Here is a 14,032-nt window from a genome sequence, read left to right as displayed (position 1 = left end):
TTCTTTGCAAAAATCCAATTATTTTCATAAATAATAACATTTTTCGTAAGGATTCAATTATTTTCATAAATAGTAAAATTTTTTGCTAAAATTCAATTATTTTAAAATTTCACGAGCGAATATAATTATTTTCTAAAATTTTAATAAATCCTTCGAAACAGTTCAATTAATTTTTTTAAATAGTAAAATCCTTGCAGAAATTAAATTATTTTCCAAAAAAAATTTCATGAAGGAATTCAATTTTTTTCTTAATTCGTTATAAAATATTTTTTAAAAATTCAATTATTATCTACAATTTTAATAAATCTTTCGAAACACTTAAATTTTATTTATAAATAGTAAAATTATTTGCAAAAATTCAAAAATTTTCGAAAAAATTCAATTATTTTCTAAACTTCTAATAAATCCTTCGAAACAATTCAATTTTATTTATAAATAGTAAAATTTTTTGCAAAAATTTAATTATTTTTAATATTTTTAATTAAAATTATTAAAGAAACTCCATTATTTAAAAAAAAAATTAGGAAATTCTTCAAAAAGAATTCAATTAGAATTTTCAAAAATTTTAATAAAATTTTTCGCAAGAATTCAATTATTTCCAACAAAATTTTAATAACATTTCATGAAATTTATTTTTAATTTGTAATAATAGTTTTCAAAAAAATTCAACTATTATCTAAAATATAAATAAATCCTTCAAAACAATTCAATTATTTTTATAAGTAGTAAAATTCATAGCACGAATTAAATTATTTTTTTATTTCAATTATTTTCCAAATTTTCAATTAAAATTATTCAAAAAACTACATTATTTTCAAAGAAACTTAAAGAAATTCTTCGAAAGAATTTAATTATTTTCTATATTTTAATAAAATTTTGAGAAGAATTTAATTATTTTCTAAAAATTTTAAAAAAATTCTTCAAATTATTTTCATAAATAATAAAATTGTTCGAAGAAATTTTAATTATTCTCAAATGTTTTGACAAAATTCTTTTCCAGAATTCAATGATTTTCAATACATTAATTTTAAAATTGAAAATATTTAAAAAGAAAAATTATTAAAAAAGTTAAGAAGCAAAAAAACAAACTAACTTCAAATTACGAACAGATTACCGGAATACAACGATTAATTATATAGATTTGCATAAATAAAAAGAACAATAATATTAAATTTATCGAAATTTACCATTTTTCTTCAAAAATAAAAGGAATCGTTCAACAAAAAGTTTTTCTTTACTAACTGAAATTTAACCTCAGGCCAAAAACCTTGAGACTTTCCAAAATTAATCTCGTTCTATAACTTATAGCAATTCCAGTTTTCTTGTTCTTTCGTAATCAAAAGGGCAAAACGGAATTATAATTAATTCCGAATTGTAATTAATTCAAAGTTATAATTAATAAATGGAAAATTATTTTCATACAAAATTTTAGAAGTTCTGTATTAAAAAACAAATACAACGAAAAAAAAATTTATTTGAATTAAAATAACGGATTACTTGTCTATTATCAAATAAATATTGATAAGTAAATAATTAAATAAAGCAAATAATTTTTATTTGAATCAATTAAATGATATTTGCTTCAAATACTGAAATTATTAATTCAAATACAATTTGATTTAAATAAAAATTATTTAATTCAGGGAAATAATTTTTTGATAATAGACAAGTAATCGGTTATTGGAATCAAATAAAATTTTTGTCAATGTATAAGCAGCTTTGGATTTTTTTTTCTTTTTGAAAATCAAATTTTTTTGATACTAAAAATTATATAAATTCTAAGAAAATTCACTTATGATTTGAATTTAATTAAAGTGAATCGTATAAATTAAAAAGTACTTTGCCCAAAATGCATAATATAAACAACTGCGCTAACAAAATTGACAATTAGTATAACGTCTTCATCTTTCCTACTTTTACCGATTTACGTAATCGTCATAATTTTAAATGACAAATTTAATATTATATTTATGTAATAAATTTTTGTATCAAAATTTAATTTTATCTTTCCATAATATTGCTTACGTTTTAATATATTAATTTTAAAAAGAATTAAACAAAATTTTCAAGTTTCAATAGACTTTAGAATTTTAGTTAATAAATTCAATAAATCTTTAATTATGTTTATGCATTCCATTGGAAATTTTTGTAAGAATTGTAAATAATCAATAAAAAAAAGGCCCGAATAAAAATAATTTTTTAAAAATAAATTTTTAAAAATAAAAATAATTCTTTTTTTTTATAAATTTAAAAGAAATTTTAAATGAATAAATAAAATGAAAGTGAAATAAGAACAAAATGATGAAAAATTTAAAAAGAATTTGAAAAATCTTTTTTTTTTTTGAGGAAATTAAAACTTTTTAGAGGTCATTGAGAAAAGAATGAAGGAATTAATTTAAAAACTGATTCATCCTCGCCACTTGCTCATGAATACGAATAGCATTTCTATATAATGTGATTATTGTATGTATATACGTTTTCTGAATGGAAAAGCACACATTTTAAAGGTTTATCCATTTTTATCATTTATCTATATATACACTTACATCATTCATTCTCTAGATTTACCCTCTTCACGCATACATCAATATATCTCTCCTGGTGGATGGGTTGTCTTCAAGTATTATATAGACCCCTCCCATATTCTGTTGGATTGGCAAAGATGATACTCTCACTTTTTTCTCGTCCGAGGTAATAAAAGTCACGAAAGGTGAAGAAGATGCGACTAGTTTACATTTTGAAATCATCAAAGGTATAACGCATTTTCCTCGACGAGATATACGATTAACTGCGAGTGTTTCCCTCAAAGAGTCATTTCCTTTCTTCATCGGCCAAGATGATCCGGAAGCCGGTCTCAATTCTTCTTCTTTGCTCCATTCTAGGATTAAACACATGTATGTCGATTAATTTTATTATTTATTTTATCCAAATTTATTTTATCGATTCAATCCAAATTTGTTTTATCAATTTTACCCAAATTTATTTAATTTATTTTATCGATTTTATCCAAAACTTTATCAATTACAATCTTTTTTTTTCCTCAATTTGAATTTGTACATTATTGTACACTCAATTTTCCATTGATATAAATAATATTAATTAATACAGTTAAGATTTAATATATTCTGAGAAATTAAAATACTTTTTCAATCAGTGTTTATCAGATGAAAGGTTATTAAAAATGTATAAAAGTTTAATTAATATGAAAATAATGTAAATGATCGATTGACACGCTTTGACATTTTTCCATAGATACGTGAAATAGAGATGTAATAAATATTTATAATAAGATAAATAATTACTTATTTTTTACAAATTGGCAATTATTTGTTTCGAATTGTCAATTATTTATTAAAAATTGTCAATTGTTAAAAATTGCCAATTCTTACAAATTGAAACTATAATTCTTCCCCCTCGTGAATAAATTTTTCTAAATTAAATCAAAGCAATAAAAATGTTTATTAATCGAACCACCCACAAAGCAACTAACGTATAAAGTCGTCCCGGATTCTCAGTGAAAATTAACATAATCCTAACATAATTTTTAATGTAATATTATTTACATTAATAATAATTAATTCAGTACTTTTAATTTCAAGTTTTTCAACTCAATATCGATTCAAAATATCAACTCAATATCGAACGATAATGTCAATCGATTTTCTATTCTAATATACATGAAAAAGTATTTTATTTAGTATTAAATTTATTTAGTGAAAAAGAGTATTTTTAAATATTTTAAAATTTAAAATATTTGAAAATTAATAAAGAATTAAAATTTATGAAGAAAACTTCATTTTCAAAGATTAAAAATATTTTAAAAAATTTTATTCTATTCATATTTACGACATTAAAGTTGGGCCGAGTTGAGATATTACATAAGTTGAATAATATATTAATGAATGTTAAACCTTTCTAGAGGTCAGACAAGTGAAGATGATTCCTGTCTATGCTCTTGTCCTGCGATGTCGTCGCGCCAATACAAAAACTCTCGAGTAAAAGTCCCCCTGACAAAAATCTGTCCTTCACCTTAAAAAGACAACCTACTTATTTTTTTGAAACATTCATTTTGCGTATGTTTAAAAGAAAATGCAATATGTCAATTTTCGAAATAATTAATCTTTAGGAAAAAAAAGAATGGAAAATTTACTCTTCGCTGGTTAGATTTTTATTTACGCCGGAGACTAGAATCCATACTCAGGTTGGGTCAATTGTTTTCTCAATATATTGTAAAAAAAGAAGTGAAATCATCAATATTTTTTGCCGGAATTATTTAATTTCATGACGACTCGAAACTAAATTAAAAGACTGAATTTAATTTCGTGTCGACTCGAAACTGTATTAAAAAACTGAATTTAATTTCGTGTCGACTCAAAATTAAATTAACAGACTGAATTTAATTTCGTGTCGACTCAAAATTAAAATAACAGACTGAATTTAATTTTGAGTCGATCCGAAACTCAATACTAGAAGATGTTAACCAAATTCAAATGGTTTACATATTCTAATCGGGGTTTTTGAATTTATACATTAAAAGAAATTCAGTTTTTCATTTTTAAATTTAGGTTTTTGAAAATTTAGTTTCGACACGCACGGTCAGAAAATAAATATATTCAATTTTGTAAAAGTATTTTACAATCTGGGGAGAAAATGCGATAAAAAGAAATTTTTATATCAAAAATACTAAGCATTGAAGAAAATTATATAAAATTTAGTAAAATGATATTAAAATTTGATTAAGTTTAAATATTCCATAAAATTGTTTTTTCAGTAATTTTTGGAGAGAAATTCAATGGTGAGAAAATATTTTCAGCCTTTTTGATTTTTTATTTTTCATAAAAATTGGTAGATTTTGATATCCACGTGTAATTTTGTAGAAAATATTTTTTTTCTTATCCACAAAAAAATTCCCGAATGAAAAAATTGATTTTTATTAATTTTGAAGCATTTTTTTTTTAATAAACTGTTTATATTCTGCAAATTCGAAAAAATATCATTTTTATTCAATTATTTTCTTTGAAAATTAACTCGTTTATTTTTTTAACTAATTTTAAATCATAATTTTTGAGAAAAAGAAAAATTTAAAAAGGCTCAAAATATTTTCTAACTGTTGAATTCCTCTCAAAAAATTACTGCACACGAAGAGAGGATAAATATTAAATTTTGTAAAAGTATTTTACAAATTGGTGATAAAATGCAACAAAGCGAAATTTTTATATGAAAAAATAATCAATTTTAAAAAAACTTCTGTGAAATTTAGAACAGTTATATTAAATATCAAGAATTATTATTAAATTTTAATACAAAATTTACTAAATTTAATAGAATTTCTTTTAAAGTTTAGTATTTTTTATATCAAAATTTCGCTTTGTCGCACTTTTTGCCCAATTTGTAAAATACTTTTTACAAAATTTAATAATTATTCTCTCTCCGTGCAGAAACAATTTTATGGAATACAGTCGAACTTGTCGGAATGCAACTCTATTTTAAAAATTTTTTGTATTCAGAAATGTCCAACAAGAATTAGTTTTACTTATAGTTTCTGAATATTGCAAAAAATATTACAAAACTAAATTATAAAACAATTTTTTAAGGATTTTTTACTCTAATAAAATTTAAAAAATCGAGTTGCATTCCGACAGGTTTCACTGCATTGAAATTTATTTTCTTGATGTAGTTAAAAGTATTGGCAAATCTAATTTTTTTTACTTCCATCAGTTCACGTAAAATTACTCAAAAAAACAATAAAAACTGTAAAAAAAAATATTTTTACATTTTTCGAAAGCTTTTAAGATTTTTAACAATAACTCAAAATTTCGTTTAAAGTTGGTGCAAAACTAGTAGATATTAAAATATCAACGCAGTGTCTGACCCATCCTGAGTACGTGGTTTCCGGTCCAGCGAAGGTTATAAAAAAAAATTCCTCTTTTCAAAATTATTTTCCGTCTCATTTAAAGAATATAGAAATAGAAACCCTTCAAACCACAGGAAATTATACAATATCTCCATCCGGAAATTGCTTCTGGAATTCGATCTTGAAATCGATAAAATTGTTCACATTATAAATGTATCATTCATGTGCGTGTGTGTCACATTCTCTAAGGAAATATAATTAATAAATCAATAAATTGTTACCTTTTACAGGTGGAGGTCAATTTCAACGACCATTCACGACAAACAATCGGGGGCAATCACAATTCGGTGGGCAGTCACAATTTCAATCACAATTCCAAGCGAAAACCACTGGCGGCAATCAATTTCAATCTCAATTTGGATCTAATCGAATAGATCAAAATCGTTATGTTCAAACGGAAAAATCTTCTTCAGTCTCGTGTCCAGAGAGAACGGGAAGATTTGCAGTTCCCTCACAATGCGATGCTTATATAGAATGTATCGATGGTGTTGGTGAAGAAAAACTTTGTCCCGAAGGATTATTATTTAATCCCAATGTACGTTTCAATTATCCCTGTGGTTATCCAATTGATGTTGAATGCTTGGGCCGATCAAATCTTCGTGAGTTATTCAAGTAGAAAATTTAAATTATTTTTTCTGGAAGAAATTTTATCTTTTGTTTTTCTTTTCAGAACCAGCGAGACCAACCGAAGATTGTCCACATCAGTATGGTTACTTCAAAGTTGGTGATCAGAAGAATTGTGGTAAATTTATGAATTGCGCCGATGGTGTGGGATATATTTTCGATTGTCCAGAAGGTTTAGCCTACAATTCCAAAACGTATCGATGTGATTGGCCTGATCAAGTAGAAGACTGTGATGCTGAAGGTTTCTATTTGGAAATTTCTATTTATAAGAAAACAAATATTGAAATTAGAAAATTGATTTTTTGAACTAAAGAAAAAATTTTCTCAATAGCTTACTTGGGATTCAGTTGTCCGAATGCAAAGGAAACTGGTTTTCTCACCGGAGAAACGAGATTCTTCAGAAGCCCCTCAGATTGTCAGCGTTACTTCACTTGCGTTAATGGACGTCCACGACTTCAAAATTGTGGCGAAGGAAATGCATTCAACGAACTTATAAATACTTGCGATGCTGTTGAAAATGTTACCGGATGGTTAGTATAAAATTCTCTAAAAACTTTAAATATTAAAGAAAACTTCTTGTTACCATACATATTTTTTCCCCCCAGTAATTCGGGTTTTGAGAGACGAGTTCCAAACACTTTCCTACAAAACTCAGCGCCCACTTTCCAACAACGAGGATCAAACTATCAACAAGCTGGTGCAAACAATTACCAACAAGCCAGAACAAATCAACAATTTGTACGAAATAATCAACAATCAACTTTTTCATCTAAGTCACATTTCGGAAGATTTTAAATTCTAATGAAAGATATACAAAAAGATATCTTTTAATTTATATGTATTTTCCAAAAATAAGTAAAATGTTCCATTTTTTTCGCAAAGACATATCCATTAATTGGTAACAATTGTTTTATTGTCTTTGTTCGATCCTATCTGTATATTTTATTGCTAAGTAAATATATCTCATGTACAAATATGTATAGATCATCTATTTTTCTTAATAATATTGTATAGATAATTAAAAATAAATTATTTTTTCTTCTTGGGAAGTTTACTCGCCTTATTCGTTCAATTATCCATTTCATCCTATTCGACAAATATTTTTGATGAAAAACTTATTTTTTCTATATCACAAAAAGAGTATATAAACTCAAATCTAATTTGTTGATGAACGGTATTCTATATAACAATTAACTTTTTAGAAATGCGTCGAAATCCGTTGTATCCGTTTCGAGGACAATTTCATCTAACGATGGTCCTTCCATTACTCGGCTACTCTCTAGAAAAGAAAATTGTTTAATTAACTTCGCTCTCGACAATTAATTCAGGTCTTGAATTAAAATTGAAAGCTGTAATTTATATCTAAATTGTAATATCTAAAGAAAATATAATTAGATAACTACTTGGAATTGAACCAGTTGCTTTGTACTGATTTAGTTCTTCATCGAAAACTTCCGCAAAGGTTTTTTGTCTTTCCTGCATCGTTTTCTGTTGCTTAAGCTCATGTTTAGCTATTTTTTCCGAATGTTCGCTGGAAAATTTTGCTAGAACGTAAGAAAAGAAATAATTAACTTATTTGTTAATTTTTGAAAAATATTCTAGAGAAAAATCTGACAGTAGAATTAAAAAAATTACCTCGTAGAGAATTTAATGTTGCGGACTTATTTTCCCTGTACAATGTTAATTGGTACCTTTGATCTACCTGTTGATTTTGTAAATCTAATTCTTCGTTTAGATTTTCAAATTGAAAAAGAGCGTGTTCAACGTCTTCGAACATTTCTTGTAAAATTTCTATATTATAAGACAAAAGAAAAACAATTGAAAATTGATAGTTATCAAAGTAAATATTGTACAGAAATAATATTACTTTAAAGGGTTGCCACAAATATTTAATTTTTTGTTTTTTTTAAAATTATTCGAAAACATAAAAAACTTCCTTTTTATGAGAATTTTAAAAAAATTTTTGAACATAATTGAATTTCTGCGAAGAATTTTATTACTTTTGGTTGAAAATAATTAAATTTCTGCAATCATTTGTAACTTTTCCAAAATTCAATATTTTTTTAGTATTTTTAACTAAAATTCTTTTATAAATCTATTATTTTTAATAATTAATTAAATATAATATATAAAAAAATGTAACTAATTTCAGAAGAATTTGAATTATTAAAATTTTTGAAAAATCTAAGTTTATTAAAATTTCTATTTAAATTAATTCAAAATTGAAATTTTGTAAAATTTCAAATTAAAACCTTTTGAAGTTAATTTTTATTTATGAAAATTGTAAACGCAATTCTTGTAAAATTCAATTAATTTAGGTATATTTAAGTAAAGTGATTCATTAAATAATTTCCAAATAATAATTTTATGATAGCTCTTCAAGAATTAAGTTATTTAAAAAGAAATTATTGAGAGAAGTAGAAAAAATTGAAGGTTTAGTTTTAGAATTTGTAGAAATTTCATAGTTTATAAGGCATACAAAAAAACATCAAAATTCAGAGTTTTTTTTTTAATGAATTTTAAAAATTCAATTTTTCCCAGTACTTTTACTAAAAATCGCTCATTTTTCTTTGAATTCTCTGACCTGTGACAACCCTGATTAACATTACATTGAATAGAAATTGAAGAGTTAAGACGAACCTATTTGACTCATTAGATTTTGAATGGTGTCATTAACTTTAGGAATAACAGCTAATGTATTATTTAGGCACAATATACTTTTCCATTCTCGTTCCAATTTCTGATGAATCCCAGCAACTAGGAAATCAACATTTTGAGCATTTTTCGCATTTTCTTCAGCTAATTCATGTAATTCATTCCACTGCAATTGATAACGATGTAGAATATCAGCTCCTGCATTATAATTCACATTTCTAACATTCTCTATTTTTTTCGGCTCCGATATTGTTAAACCCCTAATACTGAAAATAGAAAACTTGTTTAAAATACAAAAGAAACGAATTTAATTATAATAATATGAAAATAAAAAAACTTTGAATATAACAAATTATAAAAAAAACATACCGAAAATAAAAACAAAGTTATGTAATACAGTAATTGTTTTGAAAATATTGTACCTAGCTGACAATCCTTCTTGCATAGAATGAAACTTTTCCCTAAGAGTTCCAAACATTATTCTTGTTTATTTACTCTAGAAACTTAAAGTAAATAATAAAATAGATTTATTTGAAAAAATATTAACGATATTTTTCGTGGAAGAATAATTTTTCAAAAACATAACCAAAATGCACAATTTATAACATTTAGATAGAATTAACAAAATTAAATTGTCAACGTTTTGTCACAATTGTTTAATTATTTTGACACTTTCCTCAAAGTGAACATTATCATTTCAAAATAGTGCATTTATAATAAAAACCAAGTTTCTTTGCTTGTTTTTGACATTTCTCAAAACAATTCATAGAAATTGCGTAATTTAACACTAAAGTCCATTTCACATTGTAAAATGTGTACAAAACAAAAGTGTAATTTTCATTCGCTGGAATGTTTCTTAATTTGAAAAGAACCAATCTCATCATACTATTCAAATAAAAACGACAATTTTGATTGGATCCTTTCGATAGTTCCTGATAATTCCGCACTATTTTTCTCGCGGGAAATTGGACCGAAATGTGAAATTTAAAAAAGAAATTTGATTAAAAATCAGTAATTAAAATTATGTTCTTTTTTTATTTATAACGTAATTATACCGATTCTAATATTTAATTAGATTTTTCGAATTTCCCATCAGAAAAATCCTGCGGAAATCTTTAATGAAAGGAAAATTTTAAAGAAATAAAATACAAATAAAAAAAAGTATAAAATAGAATAAATAATAAATTAAACAATTAGTTTCTGGATGTAAATAATTGTAAATTTAATTGTAAATTAAATTAAGAATAAAAAATATAATTTTTGAGTCGTGGAAGTAAAAATAAAAGTTTGTGAGTTAACTAAAAAAAATCAGAGGTTTATTGTCTGAAATTAGTCGAAAAAAATAAATGCAAACTTGATTGTCATTTGTTAAAAAGATCGTCGTATCTCGAAGACACTTTTCAATATCTTTTTTCCTGTCATAATAAATTTTCCAAGACATTCTAGAAAGTGTTGTAAATATTTAATTTACAATTAGGAAAAAAGTAGATTTATCAGAAAATAATTCTGTAAATTTCAAATTATTTAATCTCATTTATAGAATTAAATATTGTAGGATGGTTATAGAATGATATCTCCAGATTCGTCACCCGACGAAGAAGTCCTAAACGCCTATGAAATCATCAAATTTAATGCAGACGAAACTTGGACATATAAACCGGGAAATCCCTATCGTAAATCAAATCAATCTCTCTGGGTTAAGGTAAGATTTTTTTTCTTGTCATAGGTTTTAGAAAAAAAAGAAAATTTCACTTCCAATAAATCTGCAAATTTCAGTTTTTCATTTTAAACAGGAAGAATAAATTTGATAAATGAGTAATTTGCAGATTTGCAAAATTAATCAAAGATATTTGGAGGATGAGAATAGAAAGATTAGAAGGGTTCAGGACGTTATTCCTGGATCGAGATTGGCAATGTATGGAAATTATGAATACAATGAGGAGCAAGAGAAAAAATACAAAACAATTGAGACTATCAATGAAATTGAGGAATACGATAATTTTGAGAATAATCAAATATCCGAACCTTGGATGTACCCAGAAGTTGAAGATCACTTCACCCGGTTAAGCGAACAAATCTCTCATATTGTATTTAATAATCAGTTAGTGTCCTTTAAAAAAATCAACAATTTAAATTCACGGATGTTTTATTTCTTTATTTTCAAATTTCAATTTTTAATTGTACTTTGAAAAAACCTTCGGGGGAAGAAATAACTTGTCCTATTTGAGATTGCATTTATACTTTGTGCAAAAAAAGAATTTTAAATTTCTCTCCGAAATTTGATTTCCTGAATTCCTAAAAAGAAGCCACTTCTTTAAATTTTACAATTATAAAAATGTTTCGTCATATTTTTCACGTTGGCGAAGTTCACGTTTATAATAAACAATTTAAAGGAAAAAAAATTGTTTTCTATTCCAATTTTGAAAAAAATTTTTTTTTACTAAATTTTGAATCAAATTTTTGTAACAATATTTCTTTATCAACTACAGAGTTGACACAAAAATTTGATTTCAAAATAGAATTTTAACTTTTTCTCTGACCCCTCTAATGAAATTAAAATACGAGTTAAAAATAAAAAGTTACTATGGCGAACTTTTCTCGATTATTTTCATAAATTCTAATAAAATTTTGAAAAATTCAATTATTTAATATAATAATATCAATTAATATCAATTAAATAGAAAATATCAATTATTTCAAAAAAATCCAATTACTTGTTTATAAAAGTTCAATTATATCTCTAAATAATAGAATTGAAATATTATAAAAAGCTAATTTTACAGAAATTCTTCAGCAAATTTAATTATTTTCAATTCAATTTCAAAAAAACTACATTAATTTAATAATTCTGAAATAAATTTTTTTTAAGAATTTACGTATTTTTATAGAATTGAATTAAAATTAATCAGAACCCTTATTTTTTCAGAATTTTAAGTTTGAATTATATACTAAATTATTAAATTAAAATTCCTTGAAAATTGGATTTTTTTAACATCTTTAATGACATTCTCTAACAAATTTCATAATTTTTTTTAAATTAAATTTTACAAAATTTCTCCATTAATTTAATGATTCTGATATGAATGTTTTTTAAATTCAAATATCTTTAAAAAAAATTGAATTAAAACTTTATAGAAATCTTATTTTTTACTTAATATTAAATTTATATTATTTACTAAATTATTAAATTAAAATTACTTAAAAATTTAATTTTTTAAAAATTTCTAATGAAATTCTCTAACAAATTTAATTATTATCAATTTTAATTTTACAAAATTTCACCATTAATTTGACAATTCGGAAATGAATTATTTTTTAAATTCCAGAAACTTTAAAAAAATCGAATTTCAACTTCTTAGAAGTCTTATTTTTTCAGAATTTTAAATTTCAATTATTTGCTAATTATTAAATTAAAATTCCTTGAAAATTCGATTTTTTAAGAAATCTCTAATGAAATTCTTTAACTTTAATTATTTTTATTTCAATTTCATAAAATTCCGATTGATTTAATAATTTTTTAATACAATTTTTTAAAAGTTCAAGTATCTTTAAATAATTGAATTCAAATTTCTCAGAAACACAATTTTTTCAGGATTCTAAAGAAAATTGTTTAAAATTTTAATATCTTTAGAAAAAATATTTTATTATTATAAAGTTCTTCATAGTGATTGAAATTGTTAAAAAAAAATTGGTTTAAAACCTTCTATAATTTCATTTTTTTTTCAAAATTGAAACTTTTTTGAACTAAAATCTTTTTTAAATTAATTTCAATTAATTAACTTTTAAAAAAGTTATTCTAGAATTAAATTAAAATTTATTTGAATTAAATTGAATTAAATTTAAATTGATTTGAATTGAGTTAAATTTAAATTTATTTAAATTAAATTGAATTAAATTTAGCTTAATTTAAAATAAATTTAATTATTTACCGAAGGAAAAATTAAAGGCATTCATTAAAATTCATTGCTATTCAAAAATATTTAAGGAATTCTAGAAGTTTGCAATTTTTCCAGTAATTTTAGAAAAGTGTCCTGACTTTTCCTATGATTTGCCTGACCAATATAATTTTCCCTGTCTTTTCCCTGAATTTACCGAATTCCCTGACTTGTGACTAGCCTGAAAAATTCAAAAAATAAAAATTTCTATTAAACCAGAAATATTGTTTTCCGAGTAAAAAATATTTTTCTCTTCCAATCGTTGGATCATAAACGTGAACTTCAACCACATATTACTTTTTTCCCTTTCTATAATTTGCAAACTGCAAAATTCCAAATTGAGAAATTATGTAAAACATAAAATAATACTAAAAAGCAATAATAATGTGAAAAAGTATTTTAAATAAATGCACATCTCGATTTAAATTTTGCAAGCATCTTTTTCCTTATTCGATATATATATCCACTATGTATATAAAAGAGAATTAATTTAACGACCCCATATAACAGAGAAAATTGATATTTAATGGATCTCATATTAGAGCACAGGAAAAAGAAGATGATTTAGTAAAACGAAAAAATACGACTATATCAACTGTAAAAAATCATGAGGAAAGAAATTTTTCCGAAAGCCGTAATAATGCGACAGGAGGTGAGCTTTTACTATATACACATATACATACAGATAGTAAAAATCGATTTTTCCAACATACAGAAAGAATTTATCTCCCAAAAAGAGCAATTACGCAAATTCTCAATTAAAATTTAAAAAAAAACTGCAATTACAATTTTATAATGAAGAGTTTCAAAATTAATTTACTTCATAAAAGTATAATATATACTTTAATTAGTCTCCGATAAAAGTTTGTTTAAATTGGAATTTTTAATTAAAAATAAAAGAGAA

General features: G+C 23.7%; 3 protein-coding genes across 3 annotated transcripts; 2 read left to right on the top strand and 1 right to left on the bottom strand.

Annotated features, from left to right (window-relative positions):
• The first annotated feature begins 2,584 nt into the window (after positions 1-2,584).
• On the top strand, positions 2,585-7,592 carry LOC122499518 (protein obstructor-E-like). The gene is made up of 5 exons (XM_043607925.1): positions 2,585-2,894; positions 6,145-6,513; positions 6,585-6,779; positions 6,870-7,068; positions 7,144-7,592. The coding sequence occupies exons 1-5, from the start codon at positions 2,837-2,839 to the stop codon at positions 7,331-7,333; spliced, it is 1,011 nt and encodes a 336-aa protein (XP_043463860.1). The 5' UTR covers positions 2,585-2,836; the 3' UTR covers positions 7,334-7,592.
• On the bottom strand, positions 7,360-9,979 carry LOC122499520 (dysbindin-like). Its single transcript, XM_043607927.1, has 5 exons — positions 9,616-9,979; positions 9,179-9,459; positions 8,174-8,329; positions 7,942-8,082; positions 7,360-7,817 (listed from the first exon to the last, which is right to left on the bottom strand). The coding sequence occupies exons 1-5, from the start codon at positions 9,669-9,671 to the stop codon at positions 7,729-7,731; spliced, it is 723 nt and encodes a 240-aa protein (XP_043463862.1). The 5' UTR covers positions 9,672-9,979; the 3' UTR covers positions 7,360-7,728.
• Positions 9,980-10,501: 522 nt separating this feature from the next.
• Positions 10,502-11,632, top strand: LOC122499521. Its single transcript, XM_043607929.1, has 2 exons — positions 10,502-10,895; positions 11,020-11,632. The coding sequence occupies exons 1-2, from the start codon at positions 10,761-10,763 to the stop codon at positions 11,380-11,382; spliced, it is 498 nt and encodes a 165-aa protein (XP_043463864.1). The 5' UTR covers positions 10,502-10,760; the 3' UTR covers positions 11,383-11,632.
• The last annotated feature ends 2,400 nt before the right edge of the window (positions 11,633-14,032 follow it).

This window comes from Leptopilina heterotoma, unplaced genomic scaffold (genome assembly GCF_015476425.1).
Source record: "Leptopilina heterotoma isolate Lh14 unplaced genomic scaffold, ASM1547642v1 Lhet_169, whole genome shotgun sequence".
In the NCBI taxonomy this organism is placed as follows: Eukaryota; Metazoa; Arthropoda; class Insecta; order Hymenoptera; family Figitidae; genus Leptopilina; species Leptopilina heterotoma.
The sequence above is the reverse complement of the archived record's forward strand: the minus strand, read 5'-3'. Positions and strand labels throughout refer to the sequence as shown.